This window comes from Prionailurus viverrinus, chromosome B4, assembly GCF_022837055.1.
Source record: "Prionailurus viverrinus isolate Anna chromosome B4, UM_Priviv_1.0, whole genome shotgun sequence".
In the NCBI taxonomy this organism is placed as follows: domain Eukaryota; kingdom Metazoa; phylum Chordata; class Mammalia; order Carnivora; family Felidae; genus Prionailurus; species Prionailurus viverrinus.
In genome coordinates, this window is record NC_062567.1 from 123668791 (window position 1) to 123694845 (window position 26055).

General features: G+C 47.1%; 1 protein-coding gene across 6 annotated transcripts in view; it reads left to right on the forward strand.

Moving 5' to 3' along the window:
• The window catches only part of RFX4 (regulatory factor X4), a 161180-nt gene that overhangs the window by 58129 nt on the left and 76996 nt on the right, over window positions 1–26055 (forward strand). For 5 of the 6 annotated variants that reach the window (XM_047868357.1, XM_047868356.1, XM_047868352.1 and 2 more), the window contains 4 exons: window positions 189–312; window positions 19008–19069; window positions 23776–23989; window positions 25325–25402. In XM_047868357.1, the coding sequence (XP_047724313.1) occupies window positions 247–312; window positions 19008–19069; window positions 23776–23989; window positions 25325–25402 (420 nt within the window). In that variant the 5' untranslated portion in view covers window positions 189–246. Of the gene's footprint in view, window positions 1–188; window positions 313–19007; window positions 19070–21500; window positions 21668–23775; window positions 23990–25324; window positions 25403–26055 lie in introns of those variants that run through there. The other variant, XM_047868355.1, reaches the window with a different exon arrangement.

The following is a 26055-nucleotide window of genomic DNA, read 5'->3' on the forward strand; positions in this document are numbered from 1 at the left end:
AGCCACGGGGGCTAGAAGTCCGATCCTGCCGACCTACCAACTTCACGCGTGACCATGTGGCTTTGTCCTCCTGGGCTTCAGTTTCCCCATCTGTAGGAACACTTCTCTTCAAGTCCTCCTCTGGAGGAGAGCTAGAAAGACCATGCCCTTCTTGCTTGAGGCTTGCTCATTGGGCATTCATTCCACAGGCTGGAGGAGAACTATGAGATCGCGGAGGGGGTCTGCATCCCTCGCAGCGCCCTCTACATGCATTACCTGGACTTCTGCGAGAAGAATGACACTCAGCCTGTCAACGCGGCCAGCTTTGGAAAGGTGAGTCCAGCCTCCCCGGGCTTATTCCTATCCTTCCCCTCTTCCCAGTAATTTTTGCACTGTTCTTAATCATTTTGAACATCTTAATTGCTTTTTTTTTAAAGTTGCTTTGGTAACTTAAATACTTTGGTAACTTTGCTATAATACTTTGCTGTAAAAAGTTCAAAGGCTTATTAGCAAGGTAATACCAAGCCCAATACCAAAACAAAGTAATACCGAAGTATGAAAACTTCCACACGATTCAGACAGGTCATAGAGTAAAAAGGGAACACCTAACTGGACTTTCCTCAGTACTCAATTTGCAGGAAGTGCCTTCTTTCCTTCCGAGGGACAAATATTAGACTCCCAAGTGTGTTCCATGTCTGTCAGTGAGTCTGGGGCAGGCAAACTGCTTGCGTCTGTAATGTGAAAGCCTTGGAGAAGCTGGAAGATGGCCTTACGTCATTAGCTTAGAGATCTGAGAATCCTCTGCTGGGAGTGGTCTTATTTGCATTACCGCAGGCTTGGCTGCTGTCTGTCTCATGACAAAAACATTTTCCACACTTAGGACTCTGTCCACAAAAACTCATTGTCACTGATCATTCACATTTAACAGGCCAAGGAAAGCTGTTGGAGCACTCTTTCTTTTTTCTAATGTTTATTTTTGAGAGAGAGAGAGAGCAGGGGAGGGGCAGAGAGAGGGAGACATAGAATCTGAAGGAGGCTCCAGGCTCTGAGCTGTCAGCACAGAGCCCGATGCGGGGTTTGAATTCACAAACCGTGAGATCATGACCAAGCCAAAGTCGGACGCTTAACCAAGTGAGCCACCCAGAGTACTTTTAAAGACTGATCATTTGTCTGTTTGATAGATAAAAATATGGATTTTTACACCTGCATAATACCCAATTTAATTTGAGACAGTACATCCGAACTGTTTCTCCTTAGCTTCTTTTTCCTATGTATAGTTTTTTACTGCATCCACTAACAAAAAGATAGGCAGGCTGATTTGGCACCACTGTTCCTCACCAGTTTTCTGAGTGCGGGCATAACATGGACTGAACCGGCAAAAACAAGTCACTGTTTATGTTTCGGGAATTCCCTTTTCCCAACAGATAAAATCATCAGCAGGAAAAAGAGAAAAGAGAGTAGTGTCAGGTCTGAGCCCACCCCCCTGGAGGGTTTAAAACTGAGTGGCTGGGAATTGGCTCCACTCAATAAATGGGAAGATGCTCCGTGGTGACTTAGGGAAGGGCATATGTTTTTGTGATGCATTAACCCTGTTTTTCATACGTGATAATAATTTTTTTTTTAAGTCAGTGGAGATACCACCTTTGCTGTTTCTTCCGTTTGTGTCTTCAGTCCATCAGTGTTGGCTGAGATGGGCTGCGTGGGCGGCACTGTGTTCTGGGGAAAACGAGAAGGGAATCCAGTATGGGTCCCGTTTGTGGAGAGGCTCACGGTCTAGGGAGGGAGTCGGTGAGCTCCTCAGCAGGTGGGAGACGGAAGAGCACACCCGGAATCCAGGGGATCCTGGAGCTTTGTCACACGTCTGGGGGCCTGGGACATTCACTCGCATCCACACTTCCTCATGGCGGCCACAGTGGAGAGTCCAGGATAGGGCCTCAGATGGAGGGACAGGTGGGGTGAACCAAGAGATCAACAATCTAACTCTCCTGGACTAATCGCTTAACCTCTCTGAGCCTCAGCCCTCTCTGCTGTGAACTGGGAATCAACCTCTCCCTTCCTCATGGGAATGCTGCAGGATTCAAGGGAGATGATTGTCAGTGGATGATGTGTGGTATATGTATGTCCCTGTCCGGGGCAGGCAAGTGGCTTGGCTTGGTAATGCAAAAGCCTTGGAGAAACCAGGAAATGAATCTTCAGGTACTATTCCCCTCAGTCATCTGATAGGTCAGGTACAGTGACACCCACACATGCCATTGCAGTTGTTGTTATGAATTTCCCCATGAGCTGTTTGTGCACAGATTCTGGGGTGAGGGAAAGACCATAAAAACGCAAATCCTCGCCATATCTAGAAACTCTATTTTGCCCAAATAAGGACCTTTTCTTTCCTTTTTCTCACTTCTGTAACACTGTTGTCAGCTCAGGGATTCCTTGACTTTGTGATCTAGGTAAAATCGATCTAACTCAGCCCCTCCTCTCCACTCCCTGGGTGTTAGCTTTCTCAGACCCACCTTGACCTGGACTCTTTCTTCTGTCTACACCACTTCTCTCTACCTGTGCTGTTCAAGACGGTAGCTGTGAGCCACATATGGTTGTTCAACTTAAACAGAATTAAAAATTCAGTTCCTCAGTACCATGAGCCATATTTCAGATGCTCACTGGCCACATGTCACTAGAGGCTGTCGTATTGGACAGTGCACCTAGAACATTTCCATCATCACAGAAAGTATTCTTGGACGGCCCCGTTCTGAACCACCATGAGCCAAGGATGAAACTCAGAGTCCTCTTTGATTTGCACAAGACAGCCCACAGAAAGCATTTGTGACCCCAGTAGACTGAAGTTTGAAGGAGGGATTTACATCCCGGACAGCATCTAATGGAACAGACATCCCCATTCCAGAATGCTCTCCCACCTCCATACACACTGGAGGCTCCCTGGGCCTCCCCCTGCCAGTTCCCCACAGCCAGTCCCAGCCCCCTCTGCTCTGCCACCCCCCCTTTCCCCTTCTGCCACCTCCCACTGCTCAGCCCCCCTTCCTCCTCGGGACAACCTCCACCAGGGGGTTCTCTGTCCGGGGCAGGCAACCTCTGTTCTCTAATCCTTGGTCCTACTGACATCTATGTCCACAGGTCTTACTTTCAAAATATTGTTTCCAAATAATAACTTTTCTCTCTAAGAATTACAGTGCCAGCTGCTTCCAAAATAGTCATTAAAAAAAGACATCCAAACTCAGTCCAAAAGCAATGACATACTCTAATGGTATTAAAAGCACAAATGCAAAAGTGCTTTGCAGGTACCTTGCCATTGATTTCAAATGCACTGGAAATTCGGGCTGTCCTTCCAGCCACAGAGGACAGAAGGAGCCCGCTGAGGGTTTCTACACTGAGCTTGTTGAACTGAAATCCCGGCCATGCTCGCTCTTCCTAAGCGCTCCCAGCTGCAGCTGCCATCCCCCCGGAGAGAAAGGGACTGGTTGTTCTGTGAAGCCTGGGGTGTAATTGTGGGCAGCCTTCCTTTGAGCAGATCCATCCAAACTTGCTGCTATTCATCTATGAACTTTTAACTCTGCGTAGGCAAGGTTCAATATTTCAGCTTCCTTTTTAGAGAAAAATTTGGTGATAGTCTTCCACCACCCCGCCGCCCCCGCCCCCCACCATCCCGGCAACCCCCCACTCTCCTCCCCAGCTTGCAAATGGGCTGAGGTGAAACAGCATCAGCGGTGAGGCTCTCCGCCCCCCCTCCCGTGTGGCCTGGTGGGGATACTGTCCTTGATAAAGCGAGTGGACGGCAGCAATGGTTTTGCTGCAGGGAAGAACTGAAAGAGATCCTCTTTCCAGCACTGCGGCCAAGCCCCATAAGCACTGGCTTCCAGTAAGCCCGTATTGACTTTGGGTCCCAGAATTGATTGAGGCATCACAGAGAATGCTGAAGCTTGTGCCTGCCTTTCTGTTGGCTAGGGTAACGAAAGGTCACCCGGCTTGGAGTCACTTCACTTTCCTGAGCTCCCATTTCCTTACCTCTAGACGGGAATAATCCCTCACAAATGACTCTAGGGATAAAATGAGACGCTGCTTAGGAGAGCATTTTTAACATTGCAAGGCATTCTACCAATGGAAGAAGCCACCGTTATCTAAAACTGGCCTCACTCCATCCTGTTTCCTCTGTTTCCTACCATGCTTTTTCTTTATAGCACTTATAACTGTCTGAACTGTTACATATGTGATATAACTAATATATTACATGTTATATGTATAATTATCTGTATGGCATCATTGCCTGTTATTCTACCTCAGTATATTACAGATAATATTCATATGACATAATATATATGTACATATATATGTTAATCATATATGTATGTATATATATGTGTGTGTGTATGTATGTGTGTATATATATATATATATATATATATATATATATATATATATCTGTTAGTTGCTTGTGTTTTATTTGCCTCCTTTTCTAGAATGGAAGCTCCATGAGGCCTTTTTTTTTGTTCACTATGCATCCCTAACTCCCAGAATAGCGCCTGGCACATAATAGACCCTCAGATATTTATTGAAGATTGAATGACTTGTGTTATTGCTATTTGCCAAGGACGCTGAAATCATTTGATACACGTGAATGTGTTTAGCCTGTATGACGCCCATATGAAACAGACATTGTATCAATTTTCCCTTACCCATTTGCTGGGCACGGATGAACTTGTCCAGGTACCAATGGAAACTGGTTGTATTTTCACTTACTTTGAAGGGCTACCTTCAAAGTCCTCTGCTCAGCTGTCCTGCTCTGCCCTCCGATGACATCACAGGGAAACCCCACAGCATCCCAACCATGTTCAGCCATCGTATTGGTGTTGGTTAGAAGATTAACTCATTTTCAGCTATGAAAAAGTCCCACTCGGTCCAGTTTAAAACATGCATCTCACATGCAAGGCAGAGCCTCTCCCTTCCTGGGGCTCAGAATTTGCTCTGTCAAAGAGGGGCAGGGTGGGTGCTTCCTTCCTCCCTCTGTCTTCTGGCTTCTCCAGGGCTGGAGCAGAGGGGCATCAGAGGAGGGTGAAAGAAGGAAAGTCAGCGGGACTCATTTTGAGGGCTCTTCCCGCCAGCGCCCTCTGCTGGAATGGCCATCCATCCAGCTACAGCAATGAGTCCAATCATGGGTTGGGGGGAACCCCGTGGATCTCCATCCACAATGGCTGAAGAGATGTGCTCTCCAGCTGACTTTCCACCACCCACCCCCAGGCTGCTCTTGCTCCTCCGCTGAGGATCCCCCATCCGGCTCCGTTCTAGTGTTGGAGGGTTTTAACCAGCTCACTGCATACCTGCTCTTACACCCTGATTCTTAGAGATGCCCAGATGAGCCCCCACAGATGTAACCTGTGTGTGGAACGGGACGGACTCAGCAGTGTACACACAGAAAGTGATTTTGCTCACGCTATGGCCCAGCTTCCTTCCCTGACCCCCGGTGGCTTCATGGCAGGCTTAATTGCTGTTTGATTCTTGATTATAAAAACAAGCCTCTTTTCAATAATTTAGGCTCTCTGTTAGACATTGAAGTCTGGTCCAGGGCTCCAATCAAAACCTGCAGCCTCACATCCACTTGGAAACTCCTCCCAGACTTGCAGCTCAGCCCTGACCACGTGTGGCCTGAGGACCTGCAGAGGGGAAGTGGGGCAAGTGGTCTGACCTCCTGCTCGTCCCTGACCTTTTTCTCCTGCTGCTGCTGCTTACAGGCTTGCCAGGTTGAGAAAAAAAAATACTTCCAAAATGGTAACCCCAGTTCTCTAGTAAAAAGCAGTAAAGTAAATTTTTAGAGAACAGTGAGTGGAACTGTAAATTGAAACAAAATCATGGGGATCAGAATTGGCCTACACGTGACATCATACCCAGCTAAATTGTCCAAGCTTATTTTTTTAATGTTTGTTTATTTTTTTTTTTAATTTTTTTTTCAACATTTATTTATTTTTGGGACAGAGAGAGAGCATGAACGGGGGAGGGGCAGAGAGAGAGGGAGACACAGAATCAGAAACAGGCTCCAGGCTCCGAGCCATCAGCCCAGAGCCTGACGCGGGGCTCGAACTCACGGACCGCGAGATCGTGACCTGGCTGAAGTCGGACGCTTAACCGACTGCGCCACCCAGGCGCCCCTAATGTTTGTTTATTTTTGAGAGAGAGAGAGGGAGACAGAATCTGAAGCAGGCTCCAGGCTCTGAGCTGTCAGCACAGAGTGGGGCTTGAACTCACGAACTGCGAGATCATGACCTGACACGTAACTGCCTGAACCACCCAGGGACCCCTAGATTGCCCAAGCTTATTAATAGACCATTCTTTTTAACAGATGTTAGAGAGCTTTTTATAAAATTAATAAAAATAGCAAACACCTAGGGCTTTCTATGACCTGGCACTGTTCTAAGCATTTTACATATATCTGCCTCCTCCAAACTACTCTATGAGGTAGGAACTTTTGTTATCCTCATTTTGTAGATGGGTGAACCGAGTCCCAGAGAGATAAGGTAATTTGCCCAAGGCCACACAGACAGTAAATGGATGTGAACCTGGAAAGTCTGGCTCTAAGAGTGCATGCACTTCAACTTATCTCAGTTTACCCAGGGCAAGTTATTTTGAGGGTAGGGTATGTATGTGGGGGGGGGGGGCGGCTGGAGGTAGGTGTATGTGGAGAACAAAATACTGGGCCTTTTGACCTTGGTGCGGTCATTAGCAACCACCTGGCACCTGTTAGATGATGGAATTTGGGACTGAAATCTCAGCCTGTCTCTCAGAGGCATGAGTGCTGGTATCACAGTTGAGAAATGCCCCCTCAAATCTTTCCCCACCCAGGTGTTCTGGGCACTGTGAACCCTGCAGCCAGTATTTCCCATGCTGGTTCCCCCTCGACATTTGTGTTCCCCCACTTATTAGATACTCATTTATCTTGATCCCTTGTGGCCCCAGCTCTGTGCTGGCAGATGGGAAGTAGGGTGAAGAAGATAGTCTGTCCTCGAGGGGAGTGGGCTGCAGAAGGGACACGTGCCCATGAGAAACCACAGAACAAGATGGCAGATGTGCCCCTGAGCTGGAACACCCATGACTCGGGGGACAAAGGGAGGAGACTTCTGCCTCCTCAAGCGTGGGGGGTGACTGGTGGCCTGAGAATGAGGTCAATCTGGGAAGAGCCCCAGGGTTGCACTACTGCCCTCTCCCGACCTGCAGCCTTGTGGGATCCACGGAAGCTGAGGAAGGTGTTTTGATTTCACCAAATACTTCTCTCTCCTGCATCTCCACTTGGTTTTTTGGGGGATCTCTAAGCAAAAGCTCTGCCTTCACAAAGGTGGAGCATCTCTATGTTTAGCAGCAAGCGAAGCTTTTTCAGAAAGAAAAACCGGGCCTCAGATTTCTGAGCCAAGAGCACATCTCTGACTTATAAGCAGATTGCTTTCCACTTATCTGTCACATGCATTGCAGAGAGGTTGTGAGGCAAAAACTTGTCTCCCTCAGCAGACCTTTACTGAGGCCCCACCATGGGCATTGGCCAGGAGTTTCCAATAATGCCAGGTTTTGAGTCCTCAACTTGAGGATCCGTTGCCCTTACTCTCTCTGTGACCATGGACAGGTCCCTTTCCCTCTCTGAACCTCAGTCCCTCCATCTATCAAAGAGGTAATAGGGAATAGGGAAGTCAGTCTACAAACATACGGGGATCTTTACTGCATTAGTTGGAAATACTTTTCAGTTAGAAACTGGGATGGGCAGTGACACCGATTCTGTGCCAAGCCCTCTGCACACACTATCTCGTGTAGTCCTCACCCAGCCCTGTGAACTGGATGCTCGTTTTGTTCCCTTTGGACAAAGATGGCATGGCTGACTCCACGGCTACTGGAACCTTCTCTGGGAAGTTAATTCTGGGTGGAAATCAGAAGGTGGATCAGTTGGGAATTGTATTGTGGGGCTGTGGGTGAAAAATGCCCCTCTCCATCCCCAAACAGTGACTTAAATAAATGAGTGGTTTTCCTTTTCTTCACATTAAATATAAAAGATGATAACCCAACACCGGCATAACAGCCCTTTAAGAGCATCGGGGACCTGGGCTCCTCCTCTTTCTATGCCCTGCCATTTGTAGCAGATGGCTTCCAACTTCTGTATCACCTCATGGTCCAAAGTGGCTGCAGGACAACAAAGGCTTATATTCCAGGCCAGAAGGGGGAAAGGGGTAAGAAGAGACAGGTCAGAACTCCAGCCAAATCGGCTATCTTCAAGAGCCTTCCCAGAGCCCTGCCCAGTGATCTCCCCTACATCTCACTGGCTGCCCTTGGTTGTCAGGGAAGCAGGAAAATGTAGACCATCGCCTCCTGGAATAAAAAATTAGAGTTTGGTTAGCAAGGAGAAAGGGGTAAACAATGAACCATTTTATCCACATATGAGCATTTTAGAAATACGTGTGTTCATTTTTTTTAAACATTGAGCTATAATTAACATATAACATTGCATTAGTTCTAGGTGTATGGCATAATGGTTTGATATATGTGTATAATGTGCAACAATCACCAGATAAGTTCAGTGAACATCTGTCACTACCCAGAGTTATAATTTTTTCTTTCTTGTGATGAGAACTTTTAAGATCTACTCTCTCAGCAGCTTTCTTTCTTTCTTTTTTTTAAAAATGTTTATTTATTTTTGAGACAGAGAGAGACAGAGCATGAACGGGGGAGGGTCAGAGAGAGAGGGAGACACAGAATCAGAAGCAGGCTCCAGGCTCTGAGCTGTCAGCACAGAGCCCGACGCGGGGCTCGAACTCACAGACCGTGAGATCATGACCTGAGCCGAAGTCGGAAGCTCAACCGAGTGAGCCACCCAGGCGCCCCTCTCAGCAGCTTTCAAATGTACAGCACAGTATGAACTATGGTCACCATGCTGACAGGTGATGTCCTCAGGACATTTTTTTATCTCACAACTGGAAGTTTGGACCTTTTGACCCATTTCCCCCACATTGTCCCTGTGTGTCCTTTTATAAGTGTCACAACGATGAAATGGAACCCAGGATCCTGAAAACATGTATGGAATACTGTCAGGTTAGGAGCCCAGGAGAAGGACACAGGTGGCACAGAGTGATCACTTAAAGACAGTGGGCAGGTAACGTGATTTATAGTCAGCTCGTCAGCAAGAGGCTCTCGTGGATGGGCACTAGACAGCTAGGAGATAGTGCCATTTGAATACGTGGAGAGGCCATTTAGCCTCAAAACTGTGTGTCCCCTGAAGGCTTTATTGATTTCTGGAACCCTCCGTTCCTTTGATTAAGTCTGTAAAAATGCAATTAGAACAGAGCGGGATGAGTCATTAATATATATCGGTTACTGACATATCAATATAAAAGAGTTTAATCTATTTCAGGGACTTGGAGATTGGTTGGTGAGACCCCATCATTTTTTAGCTGAGGGAATTGAGAGGAATTGAGTGGTTTTCCCCAGGTCACACGTGGAGTGGCGGGGCTGGATCTAAGGGGTGGGAGAACACGGGACGCCCGCTGCGGGGCAGGGAGACCAGGAAGCTGCAAGGAGACCAGAGAAGGGGAAGGTGGGGCGACAGATGTATGAATTGAATGTATTTATCTGCTGCCTTTTCCTCGTGAGGACTTGCGGTAATTGGCAGTTTGGGCTGTGGGTGGCTCCTCCTTGAATGCTTGGCTCCTTCCTCACTGCCGGCCGTGCTCAAGCGATGCCAGAAAATGCCAAGTGTGTTCTGGGGACCCGTGCTTGGGGCAGCTGCGTATACCTGCGGTAGGAGCCAAAGATCCTTCTTGCTTGACATGCCTGCCCTCTTCCTCGAGAGTCCTTCCATTCCCCTCACTGACCCCAAGTCACGTGCAGGGCCCTGCGGGGGCGCAGGAAGATGAAGGTGCTCTTGAGGCATCAGGATCCTTCAGGAATGCTCTGTTGCCAGTTTTCAAAGGAAAACACTAATTCCATTGATGGAGTTCCCTGCAACTTTAAATTCCTGCGTGTGTTTTTCTTCACCTTGAGTATCTGCTGTGGGGTGTCCACGTCAGAAGGTCTGCTTTCATACCCGACCCCACAGTGTGTGATTTCAGGTGTCTCTATGTGTCACCCAGTGCCCAAGCTCAGAAGTCAGACTGTCTGGGCTCGAGTCCCGTCCCCACCAGTTACCAGCTGGGTGAGCTCAGACGATTTCCAAACCACTCTGGGCCTCTCTCAGTTTCTTCATGCAGAAAATGGGAACATGGCAGCAACCGTGTGGAGAGTTGTTGTCATAATGGCTATTGGGGGAGGGGGCTTCCTCAGCTCAGTGCCTGGTAAATATAAACACTCCGTGCATGTCAGCTATGATTATGATTTCAGTTCACCATGGCAGCATTCCATGACTTTGATACATCGTGTTTTTAATATATCACCGCTAACATCGATGTTTTGGCTCTTGCCGCTGCTCTTCCTTCTGAACAATTTTGAGAACAATTGTTCTAAAAATGTCCTGCCTGGCGCGCATGCTGCCATTACCACCCTCACCCGCTCCTGTTGTCGCCTTCGGAGTTATTCCGGTCTTGACTTAACCTGTAGCTTATGTAACTCACCTCATTCTAGCTAAGCCCGTGTGTGAGGACTGTCTCTTCTTGTACTTAAACACGTGACACACCATCCAGGCAGCCTCAGGATGAGACTGGGCTCACGTATGGGTTGGGGGCTTCTCAGAATTGTCATCCACGGTACCTACCTCTCGAGGGACAACACGTTTGCTGTTACGCTTGTAGCTCCGGGAGTTTTCACAGAATCCTTCATCAACCCATGCATGGGATTTGAAATTCCATTTCTGTCTCATCGCACTAGATAGGAGTTTCTCGTAAATATGTGAAATTTCTCTCGGGGGAATTTCCTGCAGCCACCCCCCCGCCCAGCACCTGGCGCCTAGTAGGTGTTCCCAGAAAACTCTTGAATGGCCAGAGGTGCATCAGGATAGTGCAATCGCTCTGGCAAACACCCATTTCAAAGTGAAAGCATGGAGGCAGGCTGTTTCAAAATCCTTATTGATACCGCTAACTTAATTATATTTTCTTCTCCGCTAAAGGGGTGAGGTCTCTCGTCAACAAAGAAAGTGAGTACGTTTCTCACTTTCACACTTGAAGTTGTGACAATCAGAATCCCTTGGAACAACCTCTTTTCTTAATCATCTCTTTCTCGTGTTCATAACAATTGTGCGTGTATGTTTTTAAGAGAAGGCACAGGACTTTTGCAATACATAGTTACAAAACAACTTGCCCTTATACTGAATTTCTCACCTCTTGCTATTTGAAAAGCCCCTCTACTTTTCCCACACCCAAAAAACCTCTCAACTCAGACCCACAGCTCTTATTTTTGAACTGTTCTGAGCGTACTTGACTCCTTATACACATGAGTTTGTCTCCTTCAAAGTGTGGGAGGATGTGCACTTATCCCATTACCTTGGAGCTCCTTTTCGATCAATCCTTGTTGGTGGCAAATCGTTGCCTCCTGAGGGTGGATTGAATTTTTGGAAACAACCACAGCCTTTTTTCAAAGCCTGTCCCTCATGACTTAAGGTTGGAGATCAAGCTGGATCAAGATCATACACTTTGAGATCAAAATCAAACAAAGCCTGTCTGTAAGAGTAACAAGACAGAGTGGCTTTCTGGAGTGGCTGTAAAGGTGTCCCGAGGCGGCATCTAGACAGGACATCAGGGTTTTCACACACAGTTAGTGGACCCCTTGCTGGCTCCCATGGGTACCAGCCATATTGAAGAACAGGAGAGACAGTCGAACCGGAGTCTGTGAATCTGAGGAGGCTTGAACAGATGTAGATCCTTGTATCTCATCTGTGAAATGGGGATCACCATATTTTTCCCTCCAGCATCGTCTTTAGGATGAAATCAACGTTGCATGTCAAACACCTCATCCAGTGCCTGGTTCTTGCTGATGCTCAGGGTGGAGGCTGCTCCTCTTTCCCTCCTTCCCTTCCTTCTCTTAAAGGGAGGGGGGGTGGTTTGAATATGTCATTTCAGAAACATGTGCCTAAAACTCACATTTCTTGAAAGGCTGTGCCCACGAAATCATGTCAGGAGAGCCCACGTGTGGAATTGCCTTCAGCCTAGAGCCACACGTGGTTGACTGGGGAGACGAGTGGACAGGAGAGATGGATAGCCTGGCCACCACCACCTAGAAGAGATCCGGCAGCTCCGGGGAGGGGAGTTCTGCAGGGCTGCTCTGCTTCCCACCCCTAGCCCCATGGAGCCCCCGGCCCTGGCTGCCTCGGCTCAAAGGGAGAAGGGTGGGATTCCCGAGTAATTAAAGGGAATTTGGAAGGCTGGGATGTTGCGGAATGTTAGATCAGTAGCTAGAACAGCATGTGGTGTTCTTTAGGCAGGCTTCATTGAATCCATACAAAAAGAGAAAGAGGGGCTGCCTGCCGCCTGCTCATTTATCAAACAGCGAAACTCAGCTTTCACAGCTCCACAAAAGTGTTTGACTGTTTGCTGAGTCTTGCTGCAGAAATTAAAAGCTGAACAGCCTTAGTGGGGCTGAACCGACCCTGCATTTTGAGACTCAAACTAAATTGTGCTGGGCTTTCAGATTCTGGGACCAGCCGATTATTTGGTGACAAGAGAAGAGAATAATTTGTAATTTGCAGCCCGTAAGAAACACTTAAAAAAAAAAAAAGGCAGCAAACCCCCTTCCCACAGGTTTTTGTTGCGGCTGGAAGGAGGGGTGCAATCTGTAACAGCCCTTTCTTTGCTCAGAGTGGGAAAAGTCTTGACCTCCGTTTGGGAAGAACGTGATGCTGTACGGCGTCCCCCACCCCCCACCCAGGAAACCTCCCTTCCTCTTAGTTCCCGGTTTGAAATCATCTTTCTCTCTTTTCGAGGAGGAGGAGGAGGAGAGGATTTGTCTTCCAGGATTTCTAGATAAAATGTGTTGTCACAAAAAGAACTAAATATTCTAACCACACGAGTAATATTGCTTGGGAGACCAGGATATACCACAGAAGTCTGAAAAAAAAGTTCAACGAGGATCCTCCAAAAATCCGTCAAAGGATCTTACTAGAGGGTGCCAATGAAGAGAACAGGCTAGAAGAGGATGAGGACCGTGGAGACAGAGCGGGGTGTTAACACACGTGGACCCCTCTGCTCCAGCACCCTGCCTGGAAGCAGGTCACTGTCCTGTGCAGTTTTGAAAGCGCGCCGAGGCAGAGCTCTTACCCTCCTTCCTGCTCCCATCCCAGGCTGATGTGGCCCAGGAGGCAGGGCTGGGCATCCATTCCCTAACTCCTTTGGTACCCCTGCAAGCCTGTGAGATTAGCTGAGCCAGTGTTTTATCTCTGTTTGATAGACAAGAAACCTGATGCTCAAATGGAAGGTCTCTTTTGGCCCTTCAATTTCGCACATTTTTTAAAAGTGATAATAGCCTTCTGCACTTCATAGAAAGCAACTGATGGTACCTCTCCCAAACCTTGAAATATTTCTCCCCTTTAATCAGGCAGCTCCATATTTGAGAAACTATTATAAAGTGGGAAAAAAACCAAAATACTGGCCAATAAAAATAAAAATCGGGGCACGTAGGTGGCTCAGTCAGTTAAGCGTCCGACTCTTGGTTTTGACTCAGGTCATGATCTCACGGGTCGTGAGATCAAGCCCTGTGTCAGGCTGTGTGCTGACAGTGCAGAGCTTGCTTGGGATTCTCTCTCTTTCCCTCTCTCTGCCTGTCCTCTGCTCTCTCTCTCTCTCTCTCTCTCTCAAAATAAATAAATAAAAAGAAAAATCATTATCCCAAAGGTACTGCTTATAGCATTATTTACGTTAATACAATATTAGAAACAACTTCCATGGCCAGCCAAAGAGAGGGGCTTCATTTATTCTTTGATTTATTGAATCAATGGATTAAGGTACTGAGCCATAATGTCTCCTGCCTGGACTACACAGTGGCTTTTTCATGGTCTCCCTGTTTCTACCCTTGCCCCCTGATGTCACTTTTCCATCCAGCAGCCAGGGCCATCCTTTGGAAAGGTAAGTCAGACTTATTCCCCACGTTCCTGCTTGGAGCCCTCTAAGGTTTCCCCATCTCATTGTGGGTAAAAGCAGAAGTGTTCATAAAGACCTACAAGGCCCCACGTGAACCATGCTCCATCAGCCACTCCCGACCTCCTGTTCTCCTGCTCTCCTGAGCACTTACTGTGCTCCAGCCACTTGGCCTCCTTGCTCTTCCTGACACGCATCAAACAAGCTCCTACCCCAGGGTCTTTGCACTGGCTGTTCTCTGGGCTTGAAACCCGCCCCCCCCCCCCCCCCATCCATGAGGCTCATTCTCGCATTTCCTTCAGGTCACCACTCTAATGCCACATTACCACTTAGCCCTTATCACCGTAAAAAAACAACAAAAAAACCCCTCCCCCCACCCCTACTTTCTCCATTCCACTCACACTGTTCCTTTTGTTCCTCTCTGTAGCACTTAACCTGATACAAGATATATTGACATTTTAATTTATTTATTTTTGGTCTTCTCCCACTAGATGTAAGCTTCCTCACCAAAGGCTGTTTCTGTTCAGCTCAGTGTTGTGTCCCTCAGTGCCTAGCAAAGTGTCTGGCATATAGGAGGAGCTTAGTAAATAGTCATTGTTGAGTGAATCCAAACTATGTACCGTCAGGCAACCTATTGTGGCTCTTGGGGCCGCAGCTCAGTGTAGGCAGTGAGCAGGCACCTAGTGTTTCCAATGAGGAAGTGAAACGGTCATGTTCAGGGCAGCCAAGTTAGGAGGGTGTGTCTGTGGTCCGGGTGAGGCCAGGGTGGGCTAGGGGCGCCGCGCGGGGACAGAGAGAAGTGGCCAGGCTCAGCAGGTGTCTTCGTCAGAATCAGTGCGACATGGGGTTGTGCAGGGTCGGGAAGAGAGAGCACAGTCTCTCCTCTTCTGTCTTGGGCGACTCAGTGGAGTGTGGTGCTGGCCACAAGATAGTAAAACTGCACATGTAGATCCGCACATTATTCAAAAGGAGTAAGTAAAACCCTTGAGCTATGGAGGAAATCCTAGGATGAATGGATCTGTGCATTTGAAGGCCCTATTCCACAACTTGATAATTCCTCAAGATCATAGCACAGAGAATTGCAAACACACTGATTGTATGTTTTATTGCCTCTTGAGGTAGAACAGACAGCTTCTGAAGGCTTTGTTTCCCCGGGGGCTTTTTAGAACATCTCTAGACCAGAGTCTGTGGCCCTAGTGCCTAGTACATAGCCTGGGGCCAGGATATTATGTAGGATGCCATTTGGATAAATACTTAGAGAGATTCAGAATTTTATACTCATTCTCTTAAATCACATAATGATAAAGCTTAGCATCCCCCCCCCCAAATGCTGCTTTTCAAAATTATCTACATATTGTTTGCAGGGAATAGGGAATGATTTATTTATATTTTTAAAGAAAAGAAAAAGAAAAACAGCCACTATAACATTCTGGAAGATTTTTGGTGCTTCCTTCAAGGTTATCGTGAATGTCTTTTGTGAATTAGAAATATTTCTTTTTTTTTTTTTTTAATGTTTATTCTTGAGAGAGACAGAGACAGAGTGTGAGTGGGGGAGGGGCAGAGAGAAAGGGAGACAGAATCCGGAGCAGCCTTCAGGCTCTGAGCAAGCTGTCAGCACAGAGCCTGACGCGGGGCTTGAACTCACAAACTGTGAGATCATGACCTGAGCTGAAGTTGGACACTTAGCCAACTGAGCCACCCAAGTGCCCCTAGAAATATTTCTAATGAGAAAATCCTTTTCTATCTGGAAAAAATGTTGACCTTGTACACAAATGCTATACAAAAATCTTTTTGTTCTCATAACAATCCTACCACCTTAATAGATACCCATTTTTACTTTTCCGCGTTCCTTTTCCATTTCCTATATTTGTAAAAACAAACTATAAGCATAGTATAAATGTAGTTTTGAGGTATACTATTTTTATTTAACATCATGTCATACATACGTTTTCTGTGCCGTGACATCATTTTTGTTACCGTCGTTTTTAACACCTGCATAACGGTCTGTTGAATGTATATATGATCATTTATTTAGCCAGCTCCCTGTCATTGGACCCTTCATGCTGCTTCCAGTTTTTCTCTCTTATTAGTAACCCTGCACGTAGCTTCTTCATGTTTCAGATTACTTCCTTGGAATTCATAGATCAAAAAGTATGAATATTTTGTGGTTCGTGAGATGTATCGTAATAATGTTTGGGGAGTGGTAGTACGATAATAAATAATGTCATGAGCAATCTTTGAGAGTCTCAGTTTTGCCACACCTTTGACTGCACCCGGTAGTACCATTTTCCAAATGCCTGCTAACATCAGAGCATTAAACATGGTACCTCACTGTCGTGCCTGCAGTATGGGGGAAATGTCCTAGACCAACATGCAAAAAAGATCTCTGCTCTTCCTAGGCAGCTAGCGTGTGTTTATCTGATGGGTACTGGGACTCCTGTGACTTTACTGTATTGGTCAGGTAGCAAACTCTGAACCCAAATCATAACCTCACTTTTAACCCGGACTTTGTCTTCACGCTTTGTGTTATTTTCCCTCGACCTGTGTCGGCATATCTGTAGCCGTTCAGGTTTGTACCGTTGTGAACAGCTACTTCATATCTTGGCTCTGAAATCAGTTCTGATGAAAGTCTGGAGGGTGTACGTGGCCGGAGGTGGTGAGGCCACTAAAACCGTGGTGCGCACCTTGGGGCAGAGTGCTGTCGCTGAGACCCCACCCCGAATACTGCATTTCCCTCAGGTCACAGCATTTTGAGAGGGACGTAGTCCAAGTGAGGACCCATATCCTCAGCTTATGGGAGTGAGGGTGAGAGAAACCAGGGCTGTCTCTGTCAATACAGAAAAATTTCAGAGAATTCTGAAACAGTATCATCGCTGTGAGCGAACATTTTAGAAGGCCTTTTTTATTTCCCAAAGTAGTATCGTCATGTTATCTTATTAGATTTTCTAACCATCCTTTTAAGGAATGCATCTTTTACACCCATTTTCAGATGAGGAAATGCTGCCCCATTATTCACACCGGAGGTAGCTTCCCAATGTACAGAAATGGTCGATCCTTACTTCCCCATTCCAGATTCTCTGTCCACTTCCTTCCATGCCACCGATGCCAATTTAGTTGAGGCCACCAGCACCTATCCCTCTGATCTGGGGATGACTATGTAATTTTTAAGAACTGTCTATTCATTTTTTGAGAGAGAGAGGGAGGGGCAGAGAGAGAGAAGGAGACACAGGATCCAAAGTAGGCTCCAGGCTCCAGGCTCCAACTGTCAGCACAGAGCCCAACACAGGGCTTGAATTCACAAACTGTGAGATCATGACCTGAGCCGAAGTCAGACGTATAACCTACTGAGCTACCCGGGTGCCCCTGGGGATGAATATATAAACCCCTGAGTCCCCAGACATCAGAGAGGTTAAACAGCACCTCCATGTTCGAATAACTAACAGGGTCACAGTAAATGTCAGTTGAATGACTGAGAGGTCAGTCACTGAGAATACCAGTGTGGATGGGAGAGGGTGTGCTGGGTCAGGAGAGACTCATCCCTGTCTCTGAGAAGGCACTGTATGTTCATGCCTCGCCAGGGAAGTCGGCAGGCGTGTCTCAACTCACCAAGGGCAGCTTGCGCGTGGGGTCTCCCTGACCATGCCTACGTGCCGCGTGGTGCTGTTCTAAAAGGGGAGGGAAGCTGGAAGAATTTGCTGGGACTTCAGAAGTAGTCCGTGGAAGTAAAAAGGAATGAATGATCAGGACAGTCAGTGGTAATAATGGGTAACGTTTATTGAGCCCTTACTAAGTGCAAGGCATTGTTGCAAATTATCCACATATGTTTACTTATAGATTTTACAAGAATTCTCTAAGGTAGGGCTTATCATACCTATTTTACAAATGAAGAAACTGAGCCATTTGAATGCCTAAATAAGGGTCCCCAGCTAACAAATGGCTAAGTTTGGATCTGTCTAATCCAGGGAGCTTAGTTCCAAAGCCCTCACACGGAGCCCCTGCATTATCCTGCCTATCCACAAACATCATCTCTGCAAACACCAAGGATGAGGCCTGTTGGTTGTGTCTTTATTTGGCAGACGGCCTCTCCTCCCAGGTTCCTTGCAAATCCATATGAATATCCTGGGCAACACTGCAGAAGAGTCAAGGATATACCCTTGGGGCAGAGGTCGGGCTTCATTCCTCCACTCAGCAGCATGGTTTGAGCTCCTTGCCTGGGCCAAGCCCTGGGCCAGGTGCCTGTTCCCAAGGAGCTTATGCTGAGGTAGGGGGAGACATAAAATAGGCACGCAGAGAGTAAGTGAACAAGGTAATTTCAGAGAGTGTGGAGTGAGAAGAAGACCATGCAAAGCAGGGCCACGGGATGATAAAGGATCGCTTGTGCTACTCCTGCTGGCTCGTTAGAGGAGGCCTCTGGGCAGAGGCCTGGATGTTGTAAGAAAAGGAGCCCGTCCCGTGAGGATGTGATGCAGTTGCACTCCTGGCAGAGGGAGCTGCCCTACAAAGGCCCCAGTGGGCAGTGCGTCTAGTGTGTCTCAGGAATAGTGAAAAAGAAAAAGGAAAAAAAAAGCCAGCATGGCTGGAGTCTGGTGAGTAAGGGTGAGTCATAGGAGAGGAAGGCCAGGAGGTAAGAGCAGGGACTCGTTAAAGAGACTGAGGGTGGGTGTTTGTCCCAGGCGCGATGGAGTCCATTGGAAGGCTCTAAGCAGGGCGGTGACACGTTCTGGATCAGCCAGTACTCCCCCTACATTGTGAGTGGGGGTGGGGGGGAAGCACAGAGCAGCCAAGTGAGACCCTTTCAGAGTACAGGGCCTCACAGTTACTCCAGTGCTCCCCTCCCAGCTCCCCAACGCCCGTATCCTCTCCAGGGTCCCGGTGGGCTCTTGATAGGTTATTGCAATCAAGGACACATGCGTTCCCCCTTTGGATTGCTGTTTGTAAAATCAGTCGCTGTGCTCCCCGCTTTCCCCACGGGTAACCGGTTCTTGTGTTGACTTACAGATCATAAGGCAGCAGTTTCCTCAGTTGACCACCAGAAGACTCGGGACCCGAGGACAGTCCAAGTAAGCACCAAGAGCCATTGCGCCTGCAGAACGCACGTCTCTGAGTCAGGCTCGGGCCCCAGGCCTTTGATCCTGAGCTCAGTTCACAGGCCCGGCGGGAAGTCTGTGCCTGGCACGAAGAGCTTTAGACAACAGGCCCCCCTCTCCCAGGACGCCCAAGAGAGAGGCTGCCCGGAACCCAGAGCCATCTGGCCCAGCTGTTTTAAGGAATCCAACTTAGTGCCACCCTGCCTTTAGATGTGTTTGTCAAATGGTCCAGGGCATCACTTAAAAGAGCACTTTGTGGCTTCTTGGACAATTTCCAGGTTACTTGGATTGTTTCACTGAACGAATTCTCTGCTCTGATAGTATCCATTCGGCAGAGAAGCAACCTGTACCAGTCCCCGCAGGGGAGATGGGACAGAGAGGTCCAGCCATGCCCTGGTACACAGGGCGCAGTGCCTCCCAGCCATCAGTTCTGGGAACCAACCAACCCGTCCTTGCTTCACATTTTGTGTGTCGGATGTGCGGCATGAGGTGTAGGTCACCTGCCCTCACGGAGCATATGCTCTGGTGGAGAAGACAGATCAAAAAGAGATAATCAGATTGTGTCAAAGAGGCTTGTTGTAGAGTAACAGGAGGGTAGCCTAGTTTAGAGAGGGTAGCCTGGGAAGTCCTTCCTGGAGGAGTCCTGAAAAGTGAGAAGGATGCGTGGACCCCTTCTCTTAGGTGTGAGTTGGTGGGAAAGGAATCTCTGCCTTCACTGCACAGGACTTATAAGACTTGCCTCAAGGGATATTTCAAAAGTTGCTGGACGTTAACAGGTGTTCCATGGAAAAGGTCTGTTGGCCACATAAGTTTGGGAAACACTGAGTTCAACAGGTTCCTTCGTGCAGGACTTTTCAGAACCTTTATTATGTTGATTACTTGGTGACTCCACTAGAGGGTGCCTTATCATGCAGCATTGCTAAACATTTTGACCATGTTGAGTAGCAGATCGGCACATACTGACTTAAAAAAACACCGACACTTAAACAACCATATAGAACTAGTAACACTTGAAACTGAGGGTACTTCAAAAGCAGTGTGTTCCATACTGTCACCTCACTCCCCTCTGCTGCTGCCATCTCTGGGCAGCATTCTTTTTGTTTGTTTGTTTATTTATTTATTTTGAATGGGGGGAGGGACGGACAGAGAGGGAGAGAGAGAATCAAGCTGGCTTGAGTTGTCAGCACAGAGCCTGACATAGGGCTCCATTATGAACTGTGAGATCGTGACCTGAGGTGAAATCAAGTCGGATGCTCGACTGGTAGAGCCAACCCGGTGCCCACCCTGGGCAGCATTCTTATCCTCCGAGGGTGGATTTAACTTTGGAGTCAAGTTAGGTAAAGAAAGTGGGTGATCATACTGGGAGAAACCCTTTTTGGTAAAGCTCTGAAAATAGGACTGTGTGTGTGTGTGTGTGTGTGTGTGTGTGTGTGTGTGTGTGTGTGGCTCAGAAGCTCTGGGGGCAATTTTCAAAGAGATTTACAGAAAATTTTGAGCAGGGGACATTTTGGAATAAATTTCTAATAATTTTCCAAGGCGACTGACTGCTCTGAAGAATAAATCTCGTCCAGAAAGAAAAATTCCAGTTTCTAAAATTTAAAACTTAAAAATGAGGTGTCAGTCTTGTGAAGAGTATAGAGTACAAAACCAGATGCCCCCTTACTTATTTGCTGGTAAGCATGTGGCTGGTACACAAGGGGCAGTTCAGTCCAGAGATTAAGTGGGTGGTTGGAAGAATGGAGCAAGTCTTTGAAGAGATACGTTGTTGCCCATCTCTAAGGAGAGTAGAAATAGACTGTAGAAATAGATACATAGTAGAGACAGTGAAGAAAGATAATAAAGATAGAAGGGCTTCCTATCCTACAGAAACTTGGAGAAAGTTTCCCTCTGTCTACATCTGAGAGCCTGTTTTTATTTATTTTTTGTTGTTTTTGTTTTTGTCTTCTTTAACCCAGAAGTTAACGAATTGGGCGGTATCTTCCTTAACAATTTGGTGGTGTCAAATTGATAGCTCAGTAAGGAACCAGTGCAAAGGTAACAAGAAGGTTTAGTGTCCAACTTGGCCTTCTGGAGAAAATCCCTCGGCACTTTTACCTTGACAGAATCAATCAGGGTGACCATGGAGTGTGTTGACATGTCTATAGAACTGAAATAGAAAAACCGAGAAGTGATCAGAGCAATAGCTTCGCTGCAGTTGCTGATTTCAGCAACACACGCTGGGGAAAATCAAGAAGTGGTATGATCTGAGTGTGTTGTCACTACCTTGATCTTAAGAGATTGTAAAGGGGGAACTTTGTTAAGGTTAGGGAGGCGTGTCCTAACTGCCCGGCCCCCTGGAGAGCCCGGAACCTTCCCCTCCCCCGCCCAGACGGTGGCTCTCTGGGAGGCAGTTATGACAGTTGGGAAGTAGAAGGTGCAGAAGACAGAGAGCAGCTCAACACAAAGAAGAACTTTCTGATCACGGTCCCGACCCAAAATGAACAGGGCTGCCTTCGGAGGGCCTGAGTTCTTCGTCCCAGGAGGCATTCAGATGGAGGCGAGATGCCCACTAAGCAGAAATATCACAGAATGGTATCAGGAGTAAGGGGGGTGGGGAGAAGGGGAGGTTATGTGTGCTCATCTCCCCTCCCCGGGAAGCCTCTTCCATAACTCAGAATGCACCAGCAACCACATCTCCACAAGCAGAAACGAGTAACTGATGTGTTGTACAGAGTTTCTGAAAGCGAGGACCATGAGTTACTTACATTAGCATTGCGGTGCAGAAATCTAGACTAGAAATCTATGTCTAGAAATCTAGACATACTAAATCAGAATCTTCGGGGGTGGAGCCCAGGAGTCTGTCTTTTAATGTTTTGTTGGTGATTCTTGTTAGTAGTAAAGTTTGAGAATCACTGGCTTAGTGGTTAGCTCACTTTAGAGGTTCAAATCCTATGTTCACTCACTGCGTGATCATGGGCGTGTGACTTAAATTCCCTGGTCCTTAGTTTCCTACTCTGCAAAATGGGGATAATACTTAATTCCAGCTTTACAGGGGCTTTGTGGGATTGAATAAGGTAATATGTGTAAAGCACTTTGCACCATGTTAGTTGCTATGAAGAGCATTGATTTACAAGAGTAGATAATGACACCGACTGGGGATCATAGAGCCACAATGTATGCAGACGCTCGGCCTAATGGGCTTATCAGTCTTAAACTGATGTGCATCTGCGTTAGCTTGTGGTGCTTGTGTCGGTGCTGATTCTTGGGCCCCACTCCCACCTTCTGAATCAGCAGGTGTAGGAAGGGAGGGCCTAGGAATCTGTATTTTTATTATGCTCCATAAGTGACTCTGATTACCTCCCAAGTCTGTAACAGCAGTCTTGCAGTGTTTTCTGTTAGGGCAGCAGAGTGGCTTTGTGGTCAGACCCGTCTTTTTTTTTTTTAATTTTTATTTACATTTATTTATTTTTGAGAGACAGAGAGCACAAGTGGGGAGGGGCAGAGAGAGAAGGAGACAGAATCCGAAGCAGGCTCCAGGCTCTGAGCTGTCAGCACAGAGCCCAATGTGGGGCTCGAACTCACAAACCGAGAGATCATGGCCTGAGCTGAAGTTGGATGCTCAACCAGCTGAGCCACCCAGGCGCCCCAGACAGACCCGTCTTGAAGAACCTCTTCCCGGGCGCCTGGGTGGCGCAGTCAGTTAAGCGTCCGACTTCAGCCAGGTCACGATCTCGCGGTACGTGAGTTCGAGCCCCGCGTCAGGCTCTGGGCTGATGGCTCAGAGCCTGGAGCCTGTTTCCGATTCTGTGTCTCCCTCTCTCTCTGCCCCTCCCCCGTTCATGCTCTGTCTCTCTCTGTCCCAAAAATAAATAAACGTTGAAAAAAAAAATTTTAAAGAAGAACCTCTTCCCAACAGCTGGATGACGGAGAGCAAATTACTCTCAGGCTTTCTTGCTCTCCATTTTCTCATCTGTAGAAAGACTGTAGTAATCCCTATTGCAGAGTATTATGTTACAAATTAAAGTAGGTAAAGTAGTTTGCAAAGTGCCTAGTATGTAGCAAGTGCTCAGTAGCTTGTAGCTAACATCCAAACAAAATGTGCCTTCCATCCCTCATCAGTCTCTATTGAAACCGTTGCTGTTATTAAGCCCATTTGAGTTAATAAAAAGTTTCAGTCTTTTACATTCAGTGTCAACTAAGATACTGAGTCTATCTTTTTAAAGAGACGGTTCTTTGAGGCTACCATTTATTGATTAAGAAAACATGGGCCAAATGAATTTTTGTTGGTGGTACAGTTAGCAGTTGCAAACACTCCCGTTTTCCTGGGTCTCCACAGAAAAGGACACTCAGGTTCTGAACTTCTGGGATCACATTTGGGGCTAGATATAAGAGATTAAATACAAATGGAAATTTTTTCACCCCCCTTTCTGCTTTGCAAAGTATTTGACTTAACATTCTCTGTAGGAGGCAATTTTGGTTATTTTTACCTGCCTGATTGATGGCTGCAACATGGAACTTTGGTTTAATTCTAGATTTCTGAGATGTCAAGTCTCACAGGAGAATTAACTCTTCTAGCCCAGGGAGGATAGGCCCAGCCATTCTGGTCTTGGGTACCCCTGCCCAGGAAACTCCACCTGGTAACAGTACATGTGGGTCTCTCTCATTCTCTCTCTCTCTCTCTCTCTCTCTCTCTGGCCCAGGTACCATTACTATGGCATCGCGGTGAAGGAAAGCTCCCAGTATTATGATGTGATGTATTCCAAGAAAGGAGCCGCTTGGGTGAGCGAGACGGGCAAGAAAGAAGTGAGCAAACAGACGGTGGCATATTCACCCCGGTCCAAACTTGGAACGTTGCTGCCAGAGTTTCCAAATGTCAAAGATCTAAATCTGCCAGCCAGTCTGCCTGAGGAGAAGGTGACCACGTCTGAGGTGTTGCTGGGAGTGGGTGGCCCCCCTTTCTCTCTTCTCTCGCACAACGCACACAACCCCTCTCCCTCTCTTTTTCTCTCTCAGTGCAAAATGGTGAGTTTAAAAATGTAAAGATAGAAATCCGAATAAAATGTGGACTTTAGTTAACGACAAGCCGGCTCCACGCTGACACCAGTAAGCCCGATATGGGGCTCAAACTCCCAAACCGTGAGCTCATGGCCTGAGCCAAAGTCAGATGCTTAACCCATTGAGCCACCCAGGCACCCTGATTGTTATTTTATAGGATAAAGTTTATTTTCCCATGTGCTACAGAGGATGTGGTGAAACCTTAGTGCGATAGACGAAGAAGTCTTTATAGGTGCAGGGAATCAGATAGTTTGGGTCAAAGGGTATTTGCAGGAACTTCTGACCTGCATCTCTAAGGCACCTATCTAGATGCAGCCCAGTGCAGCAGGAGGTGTTGAGCTCCCACTGTCTGCATATCACCCTGGGAGCTGGGAGCTGGGAGGCAGCGGGAACAGAGAGAGGTGTCCTGCTCCCAGCAATCTCACAGCCAAGTGGGGAGACGGATGCTTATGTCCTAAGCAAACTAAGTTTATACAAAAATGAATGCATGTCTGTGTTCTGAAGCAAAAAGATTATCTGTAAATAATGCTTTAAATCTAAGAACCAGTAAATACTTTTTTTTTCTCAAAGTTGCTTTCTCCTCCCCCCCCCCCCGCCCCCGTCAACAAACTTGCTATACTATAGCTTTAAAATTCTTGGATAAATGGAGCTGGAGATGAAGTTCTTTTGCTGGACAGACTCCAGGAAATTTCTGAATGTCTTTTTGTGATTTTTGGCAAACACCTCTTCCTACAAGTACACACTGGGTTTTAACTTTTCCGTGTCTTAGCTGATGAGGAGAATTTCATTAATATGCCCCGCTGAACTCTACTACGTGCCAGGCGCTGTGCAAAGTGCTGGATACAGGAGGCTGAACAACATGCCATTTCTAATTTTCCCAGAGCCCATAGTCCCAGAGGTGAAGAATGGGGGAGAGAGAAACCCGTGCTTTCCACCATACCAAAGGGCAGGTGCTCCAATGGAGAAATGACGTGCAGGTGCCATGGGAGCACAGAGGAGGGAGCCCAGGGTCAGAGAGCACCACTGGTGACAGCGAGACTTACCTGGGTCTTCCAGGATGAGTGGGTGTGAAGTGAATTTCATCTCCTCAACAGGGAATAAGTGACTTGAAAACTGAAATTCCAAAGGCACAGTAATGTGTATTAATTATGCTTTTGTTGTTGATCCTCTCCCTCCCTCCCCCACTCCCCACAGGTTTCTACCTTTATTATGATGTACAGAACGCACTGTCAGAGAATACTGGACACTGTAATAAGAGCCAACTTTGATGAGGTAGGTCAACAAGCGTTGAGCTGTGGATACTCTGCATTAAAATATTATAGGAGCCGTAGCTCCTACTAGGTGCCAGACCTTGGGAAAACCCCTGATGTGCGTGAGCACCCGTAATCTTTACAGTGATCCTAGGAAGCAGGCTCTGTTGTTAGCCCATTTTGCAGACCTGCTACGAGAACAGGCAGTTGTCCTTGATCGAGCCAGCGAACTGCATCCTGTCCCGCTGGCCAACGAGGAAGACAGTTTGCAGGGATAGCATACGCCACATGTTGGAGATTTAGAGAAACTGAGGGAAGCCTTTTCCTGTATTTTGGATTTGGTCTTTTCCTGGGGCCCCGTTTGATTTTTATATTAAAATATTACAGTTAAAGAACGGAGAGGGGAAACAAGAAGGGATGAAGTACCAGTTACGTCACCAGAGAGACAGTAAAATCTTCTTGCCTAAAATGCCATCCAAAAGAGTCTTCCTGAGGGCTGGCAAGAAGCCACACGCTTCACCCCATAAACCTGAGGCCTTTCTGTTTACAGAAAATGCTTTCAGGCCAAACAAAACAAAACAAAACAAAAAAACCAAAACCACATCCTGGCATAGGTTGTGACATTGACTTTGAGAGAGGACAGTGCAGGCTACAGAGGGGCTATAAAAAACCAGT